This window comes from Schistocerca gregaria, chromosome 9, assembly GCF_023897955.1.
Source record: "Schistocerca gregaria isolate iqSchGreg1 chromosome 9, iqSchGreg1.2, whole genome shotgun sequence".
Lineage (NCBI taxonomy): Eukaryota > Metazoa > Arthropoda > Insecta > Orthoptera > Acrididae > Schistocerca > Schistocerca gregaria.
This window is the reverse complement of record NC_064928.1, coordinates 218,225,412-218,240,313: the sequence shown is the minus strand read 5'-3', so window position 1 is coordinate 218,240,313 and position 14,902 is coordinate 218,225,412. Positions and strand designations below refer to the sequence as shown.

At 39.4% G+C, this 14,902-nt stretch overlaps 1 protein-coding gene across 1 annotated transcript in view; it reads left to right on the top strand.

Annotated features, from left to right (window-relative positions):
- The window catches only part of LOC126292004 (uncharacterized), an 807,472-nt gene that overhangs the window by 768,374 nt on the left and 24,196 nt on the right, over nt 1-14,902 (top strand). The window contains exons 12-13 of the mRNA XM_049985788.1: nt 4,826-4,998; nt 10,770-10,934. Coding sequence (XP_049841745.1) covers nt 4,826-4,998; nt 10,770-10,934 — 338 coding nt within the window. The remainder of the gene's footprint in view (nt 1-4,825; nt 4,999-10,769; nt 10,935-14,902) is intronic.

The window sequence follows — 14,902 nt, the reverse complement described above, 5'->3', positions numbered from 1 at the left end:
ATTACGAGCACATAACTCGGTAAGTGGTGGCTTCTTCAGTGAAGATGGTGCAGGCCAGCACGGCATTTAGAAGCACAGGCTGAAAGGCACTACAGTCCAAGAGTCCCACATGGTGACGTACCACACTGTCTGTGTTGCTGGAACAGACTAAAGGCACGTGTGAGTCCTGGCCACCACTGCATGCTCAACACTGCTGCAGCTACACTGCTCAGCAAGATGGCTGAAGTTGAGTAAACGTGTTACAGTACACGTGCACTGTGGGTATCACAAAACGAGAAGGCACAAGAGAAAAATAATTCCAGAAGTACTGCCAAGCATAAATTTGCAACTTAACTTGACTCCTCTGTGATTTACAAAGGTACTGGGAATGAGACAGGTGGGGCAGTGAGACTCTTACATGACCAGAGCAATTGCACTCAATTACTCAATTGCAAAAGTCCAATCTACGCTTTCAGACAAGAAGTGGGTTTCTCAGAGTGAAAATTGACTCTAGGCAAACAAGCACTGAGGGGACTTAATTCCGTGGCCTCTAATCAGCTAACGTGCACAGCTATCTTAACACTTGGCAAATTAATTCAGGAAGACTTGAGTGAGTTCTACATTAACAAAAAGCCTGACCACAGAAAGAGTATGTTTCACCATCCATGTGAGCATCTTCTCACTGAGAGAGATGGACGTTGCTGTCCAAGCATCACCTGCCCAACTCACTACTCCTCGTGACAATGCCTCACTTCCCCGATCGCGACACCACCACCGAGCTCCCTAGATAAACAGCGCACTCTATACCGTGGCGACGAACTCGTATGGATGAAGAGGGCAGTTTGTAAAAGGAAAGGGAGCCAATATGGGTCATATACAATTCTTCTATGAAGCAGACACCATCTTTTCTCTCATCACTGTGTAGGCGTGTCAACATTTTTATGGCTGAATACCTCATTTTTTACTGTCCCGCACTATGGCTGAGTGATGGATAGTGTACACGATTTCTGCTTCTAGTATTATATTTATCAAAGTCACTTTTGTTTTCAAATTGTGGTTGTTTGTGTGTTGTCAACTTACTTCATAAGGGAGTCAGAGTACTGTGAGTTTTTTGTCAGTATGTGATGGTGTAGAAGTACACTTCTTCAGTGTCAATGTACTGCATTGCTACACTGGCTGAAAATGTGTTGTGGAAGTACAACACTGACCACTTTAAATGATGTAGCCGACATGTACACATTTGCATTTCACAGTAGTTTACTTTCACTTTTCACAACCACCCATATACACATTTGATATGGCCAGTGTGCACTATTGTTTAACTTTTGATAAGCCGCACTAATAGTTTTCAGGCAAACAGCCAGATACTGCTACAATAGTTTACTGTTGAATATCTACGAGCAGTAAAAACCTAACCACAAAATTTACATTTCTTGAGGAATAGAAAGGTACATATGGAGCAGACACTGTCATTGTTTGAACACATGGCCTAATTGTATAACACTTATTTCACAGTTAAGTTGAAGCATTGTTGTTGTTCTAACCAACACAGGTTCCTCATCTGAAACTCGGCTGTGGACTGACTGTCTTGGGACCAAAAATTGGATCCTTATATATCCTCAAAATAATATGTATCAAAACTACACATTGTTTGAAGATTAATTTACAGAAATTATAATTAAAACTTAACTCATTCGCTTAACTGAATGCATAAAAAAATTTGTTACTTTGACAGTTTCTTCTACTATAAAGTTTAGGCCAAATTATTTGTTTAAATCATGAACTTAACAAATGTAGATATGCAAACAATACTTTTAACTAAACTGTTAATTATTTTGTAATTAATTAAGGTCTGCCTTTGCTAATATGTTTTTGAATAGAGACGAATATATACTTTAATTACTGTTAGTTGTTCCTCCAAATGTTTATAATTAGTACAGAATTTATAACTGTTATAAGTCAACAATAGAATTTAAGTTATGAAGTAGTTACTGATTGCATCGTATAACAAAATATACTAACTAGTAAGAGTTGGAATAAATTAGAAAATCAATTACATACATAATACTAAGTACAAAATAGATCTGATGTTACATTCTTTAAAAGTGGGAGCCAATCTTTCTCTTTGATGAAAATGCAGATTGTACTCATGTATGGTAATGGTAATTAGTTACAAACAACATTAATTTTAAGGAGGCAGCTGGCAAAACAAGAGGGGAAGTAAAAATTATCCCAGCCTGCTTCATCACAAGTATGCCAAACTTGTAGATATAATACCTCACATTGTCATTATTACACACTTCTGAGCAACAAACGCTATTTTCCTCAATCACTAGTTACCCCAGAATATGATGCCAAAAGACATTACTGAATGATAATTGGAGAAGTAAGTCAACTTTCTTACTTCTGCATGCCCAGAATCTAACATTGTGTTTTGCTTGCCCTTCCACAGCACCACCATCACAAACACTTACTCTCTCAAACAGTCTTTCATTGATGTTACAGTAATGGCTGTTAACCATACTGTGGATATTTGTTAATCACAAACTCTCAAAATGGATCGTGAAGCTGTTATTTGTGCGGATAGTTTCTTTAACAGCTGTGTTCAAATGGTTTGAAGATGTGCATGACAGAGAAGGCCCCTGCTGTTTCCAAGAGTTCGTTTCCTAAAGGATATTGGTGTGTGGAAGTAAACTGACCTCCCAACAGTGTCCCCAACCAAATGACACGTAGAAGAAAAAAAATTGTGTTTTGATATTTCCCTTCGTATCATCATCTTCAAAGATAACAGTTAATTCTAGTTGGTTGAAGGCAATGTGAACTGAAAACAATGTAGTAAAATAAACAGCAGAATTGACATAGTGTGGCTTTATCATCTTCATGTTACACAGTAGTTTTTTGGTTTGCTTCTGCCTGAGTCAGCATTTTTTTCCCCTAGTGGAAAAGTGTGCACAGCTGTTTAGATTTTTATACAGTGTATCTCAGGAAGAATACCAAATATTTTCAAAGGTGGTAGTATACACTATTTTCAACAATACATTCCATATGATGTGTCCAATTTTTATTGGTCACAGAGATACAGCTGGTAGAATGTCGCCCAAATAAACATGCACCGAAGGTGTTAAGCAAAGGCAAATAATGAAGGTCAAAGTTAATGTTCGTAAATTCCACCTGAAACTTGAGTGGACCACACCATGTGTAGCTCTTCTTAGGTCAGCAATGGAAAATCCAGGATGGAATGAAACAATATTATGAGAAGGAAAGTTGCCACTCACCATATAGCAGGGATCATGAGTCACAGATAGGCACAACAAAAAGATTTTCATACTTAAAGCTTTTGGCCAATGGCCTTTGTCAACAATAGATCTCTCTCTCTCTCTCTCTCTCTCTCTCTCTCTCTCTCTCTCTCTCTCAAAAACAAACACAAACACACACACACACACACACACACACACACACACACACACACACACACACACACACAAATGCAACTCACACACTAACTACAGTCTCAGGCAACTGAAACCACACTGCAAGCAACAGCACCAGTGCACGCTGAGAGTGGCAACCGTGTGGTGGAGAGGAGGAGGCTGGAGCAGGGAGAGAGAGGGATAGTATGCTGGGGATGGCGGACAGTGAAGTGCTACAGGTTGGATGGTGGGCAGGGCAGAGGTGGGGAGTTCGGGTGGGGGGGGGGGGGGGGGGGGGGGGAGTAGCAAAAAAGGAGAGAAATATTTTATTTTTTATTTATTTCTCTCTATTTCCCTCATTTTTCACTACTCCCCCCCCCCCCCCCCCCCCCCCCCACCTCTTCCCTCAATCCTTGTAGCCAAAGGAATGTCTCCCAATGATGCTGAAAGCTTTTAAAGAAAGCCTAGATAATTAGGCCCTGCAATACAGTGCATTAACAGAACAGACCCCATTAACTGATCGATTGTCACACCACACCATACATTTACACTAAAACTTCCAAAAATGTCTCTCCACAAAGGCACATGTGTTCTTGCTGTGTAGCCAGTGTGTGTTACTAATATTTTTGATACCATTGTGAGTGAAAGTATCTTCATCGGTAAACAGTATTAATGGAATTTCTTGGCAATCTGCAAGTAGCCAGTGACACAATTTCTATCATCACACAGTGTCAGCCATATTCTTGTACATGTAGAAATTCTGCATGTGCATGTTGAAAGACTACACTCTACCAACTGTGAATAGTCTTCTGCTTTATAAACACTCAGTTCATTTTGACACTGAGATGAAATATGAGTGCTGGACATTCCACTCTCTTGCAGTCTGGTGAAAACATGGGTAAATACTCATTAATGTGATACTCTGTAACTAAGAAATCATCTACCATTTTCTCTGCAAGCAGCAGCAGTATTACCATAAAAATGAAAAAAAAAAACCCTATACCCAAATACCATATTAGCATACTCATTGTTTGTAAATACAAGAGGCGGGCTTAAACAATGGCGGGCTTAAACAATACTGTACACTTGTGGGGGGGGGGGGGGGGGGGAGAGAGACACCACAATCACTGCAGAAAAATTCAATAATGTAGGCTCAAGCACAACTTAAGACCTTAAACTTAAAAACAAAAATACATAAATTGATAGCAACTAGAGTGCGAATGCCTGAAATGAAAACACATCTCTGTAATGAATAAAACTTGGACGTAGTATATTGAATGTTTCATTTGACTTAGTTTGTGCTACTGTTCCTAAAATATGTACTGTTCCTCCTAAAACACCCTGTATATCATTAACACTGTTTCCTGTTGACGGGAAAACCCTGTCAACACCTTTCTCTCGGAGAGTTTAGTAAGAGTGCCTCTGCCCTTTTGTAGGCGTGAAACCATGAAGCAGACGATAGCCGGTGACCGGCTGACAAAGGAAGGCAAGTCAAAGAAGGCAAGCACGCTCCTCTGTGCCAAGAAAAACCCCAAGAAGAAGAAAAAGAAGCCTTACGGTTCCAGCTACACTGACGGAGGCTACCCACTCTATGCGAGCGCTACCGATGGTACGTGCCTCTTGCAGTTTTACATAAAAAGTTCTGCATATCACATGATAATTCCAAATGTATTTATCTTTTCTTGCTTGTTATACACTCATCTTGCACATTTGTCTAAATAAATGCTTAAGTAGGTGATGGATGAGTGTAGTTAAGGCAGTTGTGTGCAAATAATTTTCAATACTGTCTTCAGAATATTCTAATGTAGAACTGAAAGGTGACTTGTCATACAACAACAAATAACAACGAAAATAGTTTTTCATATGAGCATGAGGAGACTGATGTACTGAAAACATCACAAAATACTAAAAGATTTTTGGAGGAGTGTGTGATGTTGGAGAGGTAATACGAGACATATGCAGGAAGTAAGTGTACTACATTTTCATATTTTTTTTAGACAAAGTATATTTGAAAAAAAAAGTTACAAGAAATTGTTAATACACCTGTTGAATATTTTTCCACATAATCGCCATCCTGTTCAGTGCATGTGGTGAGCCATGGCTCCTTCTCCCACTTCTGAACTTCTTTCTGCACCAGTTCGACAGTTGAATGTTTAATACAACTCATATATGCCTTCAGTGAGGTGAAGAGACGATAATCTGTAGGTGCCAAGATGAGGGGCATATGGGGGGGTTCAAAACATCCCAACCAAATAAATCTATGAGCAACTTGGTGGCTAAGACTGTTCGAGGACGGGTGTTGTCGAGCAACAAGCACACTCCTCTTGTCAGTATTCCCCTCCTTTTGTTTTGAATGGTCCTTTAGAGTTGTTTTTAGAGTCTCATAATATACTTTGCATTGATGGTCTCTCTCTGAGACAGAAATTTGACCAAAATGGCGCTTTTTTAAATTCCAAAACACTGAGGCCATGATTTTTTGCCTAAAATGGTGGTTTTGAATTTTTTGACTGCTTGCGAAGGAGGAAGGAAGAACATGGCTCTATATAATTTTGAAAATGTGAGTGCATAATGTGATCAATTAGTTGCATTACGCTGTTTGATTCATTGAGCGTCAGACTTCATTTCTGAGAGAGTGCAAGCTGACTGGGGCATGATAAAAGATCTGCTAACTTACTAATCAGTGTTTGGATCGTGACAGTGGAAGAGACTTTACATCAGTTCTTTCACATTTATTTCACAAACAGCTGCATAAAAAGTTGATAATTACAAGATGTTAATGCAAAAGGGTATATGTGGGTTGTTAAATAATTAAATCTGAAAGGTATTAATCTAAATATGTGTAAATATGTTGAAACAAAGATTCCGTGACTTACCAAGCGGGAAAGCTCTGGTAGATAGGCACAATAAAAAAAACACAAACACACACACAAAATTTCGAGCTTTTGCAACCCATGGTTGCTTCGTCAGGAAAGAGGGGAGGAGAGGGAAAGATGAAAGGATGTGGGTTTTAAGGGAGAGGGTAAGGAGTCATTCCAATCTCGGGAGCGGAAAGACTTACCTTAGGGGGAAAAAAGGACAGGTATACACTCGCGCGCCCACACACACACACACATATCCATCTACACATATACAGACACAAGCAGACATATTTAAATGCATATCTTTCCCATGTGGAATGTTTCTTTCTATTTTATAAATATGTGTAAATATATTCACATTTCTTAAGAGCCAACAAGATAGCAGCTTACATAGCAAAAGCTTAAGAACAAGAGACAATGCAAAACTTCAAGGCATCTTGCTGGCTGCAGAAAACTGCTGTGCCTTCACTTATTATCATAAAAAAGTATTACAATTACTTATTAACATCTGTGGACCCTCAGGTCCATACATTTCATATATCATAAACATAAAGAAAGAATAACTTTTTGGGGGTCTCACAAATGCCACTGTGATGACAGTCTCTTTGTCTCAGGCATATAATCAGCCAGCCACATTTCATCTCCAGTTACAACAGAGCTCAGAAAATTCTCACCTTCCAATTCAAATTGTTCGAGAAACTCACAGGTGCTACTGTCCCGATTTTTGTTGTGTTGCTCTGTTAGCTGTTTTGGGGCCCATCTTGTGCACAGTTTTTGGTATCCCAAGATTTCTGTGAGTGTCTTGTATAAGAGAGTTCTAGAAAGTTGTGGAAACATGACATAAATTTCATCCAATGTCGACTGGTAATCTTCACAAAAATTTGCACTGACTCATCAATCAGAAGGAGAGGTTTTTCACTCCTCTGTTCTTCACGAATATTGGCTCTGCCTCCACTAAACTCCCTGCACCACTTAAACACACTTGTTATGTTCATGAAACCTTTGTGATAATTATTTTGCTTTGAAAAAAAAAAATTGATAGGTGTTATTCCTTCGATGAGTAGGAAGCAAGTCGTAGCACATGTCTTGTACTTAGCAGAATTTCTGACTGTCATCTTTCACATGACTGGACACTACAATGTGAGTTTACATACTATTGTATTCCTGCAATGTTCACTGCAGTCAGGGAATCCCTCTCTGCCACTTCATGTTGCCAACCTTCAGAAAAACAAACACAGCCTCTTGTAGTCACAGTACACTAACTTTCTGAGCATGCCTCATAAAAATCCATGAACATTGCCTACCTCACATTAGTCCACTGAATACACTTATGAGATAAAACTGAAATTAAATAAGGCTATCAAAATCTTCTTTTAACCAGATGGCATGAATCGCATGATTGAACTAAAGATGATCTGGAATATCCTGCAAATAGGAGTGGGTTTGAGAAATACAGACTAATAAGGATCTAAGTGCGAAGACATGTAAGAGAGGAATAGGAAACTGGTAGTAGTAAAACAAAGAAGCTGAAAACAGAAAAAGTGGAAGCAACAGCAACTGCCGCCATTATAAGAAAAGGATTTCCAAAATGAAACCACAGAATATATTTCTTTTCTTTTTCTCTATATCTGTATCAATTTCATTCTTTTTTTATCTGCTTTTCTCTATTGCTAACTTTTCTGGCTTGTCACTTCTCATTTTTATGTACATCCTTTGCAGTCTGATAAGAATAAGTTCCTTTTATACTTATCTGATTGATGTAATGTGACTGTATATGCTGAAGTATTTAACTGTGGTGCTTCATTTTTACCTTCCACATAATGAGGAAAATAAAAATATAGAGAAACAGAGACAGCCATTGATAAGCTAGAATTAGAATGTAAATTTTGTTAAAGCCTTAAACAAAAAAATAAAAAGTGATGATAAGGCGAACGACAGGGCTGACAGATGTTACACTCTGTTTAACGTTCCTCACCTCCAGTCATTTTCTGCATGCTTTTTATACCAGTTATTTGTAGGGTAGTGTCCACTAATAAAATGCTGAATAGCAAGTTACAAACTCTGATATTTATTCAAGGCAATGACAATGGCAAATGCAAAATTTTGAATATCAAGTGTTTCATCAACTAAAAGTATACTTTGCAACCACATAAAGGTGCTTGTTATTATACTGTGTGCTAACATTTCACCTCATTACTTGTGTGGACAAAGCCTGGGTTGGGAGTAACTTGCGCTACATGAGTAGTTTACACTGGGTACATGATTGATGATAAAATATTTCAATGAAAGATGCAGAATAAGATAAAATACAGAATACCATAAAACAAAACATAAAACCACAACAGATAACTTGTATCTTCATATCCTGTTGCCCAAATTAACAGACCATTTGAGGCAGGATGGTGCAGCATTGCAGAATTCAGCCAGGCTACCCTGATAGGCTCTTAGTTCACAGCACTGGGCAATGGTTGAGCAGTTCGATTTGGAGCTCCATCATTGCAGCAAGAGCTCAGTAGCTTTCCTCACTTGTGGAGATAGTGTCAAGTTATTACCAAAACTGGGACATCTTTGTTGATGAAAAGAAGAAAATCACATATTACTTTCTTATATTCCTTTACCAAAGCTTCCTGTCTCCATAGGGAAGATGAGGCTATGTGACTTAACTGTTGGAAGCCAATACAGTGGCTTATTTTGTGTGGTAAGGTTCAAAGGAGATGCGAGAAAGGGTAATGTTACATTTCATACAAAATATCAGTGGTCTGCCTATGTGACCTGCAAACTGACAGTGTCTTTGGGAATTACTTCTTGACACAGAGTGGTCCTCCCACCATATCTGACTTCATGCAATGCTCTTATCACTGCCGATAAGAGATGTTCCACTTTGTGACTGGTAGCCATTTTCAGACACTGGACAGCCAGACATCATCCATACTCCAATAAATTCAGAGATTTCGGTCAATGTGTCGTGTGGTATATGGTTTTTGTAAAGAGAGCTCCATACCATTTCTTGCTGCATAAAGAAGTGGCACATGTCCTGATGAAGCGGTCATGATTGTCTACTCCTCCCGTATGTATATTGTAATGCTTGATAAGCTGTGGCTCTTAAATGTTGGTTCTCTGCTTACCTATTCCACCTACTTGCAGAAGTGAGTGCCCCACAGTACCAGAATTGGTGCCAATACAGACACATTTATTATAATTCCATTTGATAAAAAGTACACACAAACATTTTCATTGTCTTCGTCTATCAGTCCTTCCAAATTGTCATTATTTATAATGTATAAAACTTGATTCATTGTAGTGCCTTTGAACACTACATCATAGTTTGCTTGCATTACTGAATAAAGTAAACTTCACACATCAGTTCAACTACTAGAACTGAATGCTATTATAGTGTTGTTTTTTATTACAGGTGTGTCAGCACTGCTCGAGTCACGGTTGCAGTTGACGGAAATAGACTGCATTTTACAAGACCATACCAATGTTGCTCATTTAAAAGTAGTGTAGGAAAGTGGAGATTTGTTTTTGAGAGAGCCTGACAGCTGCTGACTACAGCAGCAATCACTAATTGTATGCATGTCTTCCTGCATTTCAGTACAATCTTTGTTTATGTTTGGGGCACATCATTCTATACTAGTGAAACATGAACTCTGGGAAAACTGGATTGGAAGAGTGTCAAAGCATTTATGTGGTACTACAGGAGAATGTTGAAAATTAGGTGGACTGATAAGGCAAAGGGTGGTTCTCTGCAGAAATGGCATGGAAAGAAATATATTGAAAACACTGACAAGAAGGAGGGACAGGTTGATAGGACATTTGTTAAGACACTAGGGATTAATTTCCCTTGTACTAGAGGGAGCTGTAGAGATAAAAACTGTAGAGGAAGGCAGAGATTGGAAGACATCCAGCAAATAATTGAGGATGTAGGTTGGAACTGTTACTCTGAGATGGAAAGGTTGGCACAGGAGAGGAAGTTGTGACGGGCGACACCAAACCAGTCAGAGAGAGAGAGAGAGAGAGAGAGAGAGAGAGAGAGAGAGAGAGAGGATGATCATGATCATGATGATTGCAGATCTATAATTCGCTGGTTTAGCAACAGGAGTGAAGTACACCAACTGGCTAAAATCTGGAACATTGCAAAAGCACATTATGCAATATTGCCTCTTCAGTGGTGCCAACGTGATTATTGTCTGCCATCCATGGCCATGACTTGATTGTTTCCAGCAGATGGAATAGTTTAACAGTGCTTACCTTCCAAACGTGAAATTTTGAGAACTGTCAAAAGTTCTGTCTCCTCCTTACTTTATAGTTTCCTGAATAGAGTTTTCCTTTCGCTTCAAAAATATTTGGAACCCAGGAGCATCTACTACTTTCTATGAAAATGTGACCAATGGAGGAGAGCTGTTATTCTGATTTTGGCAGTACTGAAGTTTGTTTCTTGGTGCTTGTTGCCTCAGCTATTTTTCACCCTCTGTGCTTTTTTTTTATTTTTCTCTTGATAACTTTCTTTCTCTGCACACAGATTACGAGTCAGATGAGATCCTGACGTACGAGGAGGTGGCGCTGTACTACCCGCGAACGACGCACCGCCGTCCCGTCGTGCTCATCGGGCCGCCTAATATCGGTCGCCACGAGCTGCGCCAGAGGCTCATGGAGGACTCGGAGAGGTTTGCGGCTGCTGTCCCACGTGAGTACCTCCCCTTGTAATCCTGCTGTCTGATGCAGGATGTTACTCGGCGTTGTTTGTCAAATCAGTGAACAAAGAATTCGTGCTGTTAAAAATGGAAATAATATAGATATGTAAGTTGAAAATACAAATAGCTTTAACCAGCTACTTTTAGTACACGGGGTGCTTGAAAAATAGAGAACATAATCCGCATATGTAGACAATAAAATGATTTGAGAAAAATAAATGTACTGAATTGCTCAGTTTCCGATAGGGTCTTCAAAAACAGTGACATACACTGGAATGTTTTTTTCCAGCAATTAATTGCCTTTACAGGTGATGATCAAAATGTCCACTTCTCGGTCAAATACCTGCCTCATACTGACGTCTCGTGGCCCTGCAAACGTAATCCCAGATTACAAGAGTACTGCATATTTTGCACAACCTGCTACAGTTTGATTCCGAAGGGATTCTGTGTCAGATGTCAGAGATGTATATACCAATGATTTCAAATGGCCCTGCAAGTAGAAACTGATAGGATTCAAATAAGGTGAGCACCGAGGCCACTGGGTCATCTTGACCTATCTGTCGATCAGGGAATGTTCGATCTGAGCATCTTCAAGCCGTACGACTGAGCGTACAGAAGTGGCACCGTGTAAGAACTGAACTTTTAGGCAGTTGATCTGTGAAATATCTACAAAAACATGAGGTATGGCATTGTCTGGAAGTTTTTGTACGCCTCCCCCATAGTCTGTTTGAGTATGTGGAGTCCAACTAATGTCACTAATGATACCAGCCCTCATGTTGTGGTAGAAATGCACTCGAGATGGGATGGAACAACTGCATGTGAGTTTTCACATTCCCATATATGCTGATTACATAAGTATGTGATACCATTTCATGTGAACTGTGCTTTGTCTGTAAATAATAGTAAGCCGGTAAAGTTCTAATTTTGTATGACACTGCTGAGACAACCACTGGCAAAACATAATATATGCAGAGTGATATGTCAAAGACAGGGCATAATGATGTAATGATAAGGATAGAATTGTTGCTCTTGCATGTCGCCCAACAGTTGTGTCGGGAACACTCACTAGTGGGGAACATTCACTAATAAACGGTAACCTTTGCAGATAGGAGGAGTTGTGTGCACAGAATCCAGGATCTCCTCCTCTACATCCGGAGTCGTAGACCTTGCTCATCCCTTTTGCAAACCATGAAATGTAAATTTCCCATGAGCACACAGACAGTGATGGTGAAGTTCAAAGGTCTTCCGAAAAGGATATCTTTACTTCGGGTATAACTCTTGGCACAAACAATTAGCCAGCATGTCTACATCTATACTCCGCACGTCACTGTGAAGCACAGCAGAGGCTACGTCCTATTGTACCTGTCATTAGGATCTCTTTTCATCCCATCCACATATGGAGTGCAAGAAGAATTATTGTTTAAATGTTTCTGCAGTGCTATAATTATTCTAATCTTGTCCTGATGATCCCTATGTGAGTTATAAGCAGGGTGGTGGTGTAAACGAGGGGGGACCCAGAAGTAACAGGAATTGGACTGGGAAAGGGGGGGGGGGGAGTGCGGGAACCCGCTGTTCGACCAGGTGTCCATTACTGTCACACTACCTGAGTCATTGTGCTAAGTTGTGTCATTGCGAGTGCATCGGTTCACCAGTGAGAGATTTTTAGTAAAACAGCTTTTTCCATTTCGCCGAAAACATGATGGCAGAGTGTCAAGAGTAACATGTGGCTGTGAAATTTGTTTCCTATTGGAAAAATCAGCCGTGGAAACTATTGTAATGCTTAACACTGCTGATGGGGATGCTTCCCTAAGTAAAACCAGAGTCTGAGTTGTTTTCATATTTTAAAAACAGAGAAATGTCAATTGAAGATCAGTCCCATTCGGAATGCCCCTCAACATCAATAAGTGATGAAAACGTTCACAAAATCAATGCCCTCATTCGTGAAGACCAGTGCCAAACCATTGATCAACTTTGCAGGAAGCCTGGAATATCATGGAGTTCAATTCAGAGGATTGAGGGAGAGTATCTGGAAGAAAAGGGGCACATCTTCAGTGCACAGGCTGACTGAATCTAGCCCCTGTAATTTCTTCTTCTTCCCCAGAATCAAAAGGGACGTAAATGGAAAGCACTTTGCCACTGTGGAGCTTGTAAAACAAAAATCACTGGAAGGTATAAAAAACACGATAAGTGAATTTAAAAACTGTTTTGAACAATGGAAGGATCATTTGAAGAAATGTGTTGTGGTCAATGGAGAATACTTTGAAGTTGATCACAATATGGTGTAAAAATAATAGAAAATGAAGACGTTATGATGAATTTCCTGCTTTTTTTTTCCATACACCCTCATATTCTTAGAATAGTCATTTAAACCCAGTTCTCAAAATTTTGTAAGTAGGCTTTCTTGGGATAGTGTACATCAATCTTCAAGAGTCTGCCAATTCACTTGCTTCAGCATCTGTGATACTCTCCTATTGGTCAAACGAACTAGTGACCATTTGTGCTGCATTCTGTGTGTACATTCAATATCCCCTGTTAGACCTATTTGATGCTGGTCCAACACACTTGAGCAACATTTCAGAATGGGTTGCACAAGTGATCTGTAAGCAATCTCCTTTGTAGACTGATTGCAATCCCCAGTATTCTAGCAGCAAACTGATGTCTTCCACCTGCTTTAGCCACAACTCAACCTATGTGATCATTCCATTTCATATCCCTGTAAAGTATTACATCCAGGTATTTGTGCGAGTTGGTAGGCTCCACCTGTGATTCACTGATACTATAGTCATAGGATACTATGATTTTTCATTTTGTGAAGAGCATAATTTTACATTTCTGAACATTTAAAGCAGGTTGCCAATTTTTGCACCACTTTGAAATCTCTTCCAGATATGACTGAATATTTATGCCTCTTATTTAAGACAGTACTTCACTATAGATAAGTGTGTCATTTGCAGAAAGTCTGAGGTTACTATTAAAACTGTCCACAAGATCGTTAATGTACAACATTAATAGCAAGTGTCCTAACACACTTTCCTTGGGCATACCTATACGTGATGATGACTCTCCGTGTAAGATAACATGCTGCTTCCTCCCTACCAAGAAATCCTCAATCTAGTCACCTATTTTGTCTGATACCCCGTTTATTGTACTTTTTGTAATTAGTGCAGATGTGGTACTGAGTCAAATGCTTTTCATAAATCAAGATATACTGCATCTGCCAGACTGCCTTGATCTGAAGATTTCAGTATGTTGTGAGGAAAGTGTGAGTTTTGGAATCTATGTGGATGGCATGGAGGAGATTGTTCTGTTCAAGATACCTCATTACTTTTGAGCTCACAGTATGTTCCAAGATTCTGAGGGCAGCATTGCCATCTGCCTTGTGGTGAAATTCTGCCAGCTGCTTATCTGAGTACATGCTGAATGCCAAACAAAACACTTGGTGCACTGTTTGCATCATAATTAACTGACTTGCTAAGATCATCTGGCAAGACATCTACCTGCAAGAAGAAGAATGTTCTGGTGACTTACTGTTTTGTGGACCATACTTTGGAAACCACATGTTGTCATGAACTTATTTTATTGTCTAAATTTGGGGTATTCTGTATGTACTTGTAACTATGCGCTCTATTTTTGAAATACCCTGTAAAAAACCTCCCACTGTTTGAGAGTGTTAAACCTCCGTCACTGAGTGGATTTATTTATTTATTTATTTAACCTGGTAAGATTAGGGCCATCAGGCCCTCTCTTACATCTAACTAGGCATTCTACTTATTTTACAGTCATATGTTTTAGTAGGCATGTTAAACTACATCTAATACAAAAACGTGAGATAAACAATTAGAAAGGTACACCTCGAAAAATACATTATTGAAGAGAAAGATTTTAGATAGGAGTGCTGGCAAGGGGGAGTATGAGGGAGACTCATGGTGAAGGGAGGAGAAGAATAGAGAGACATGATGAA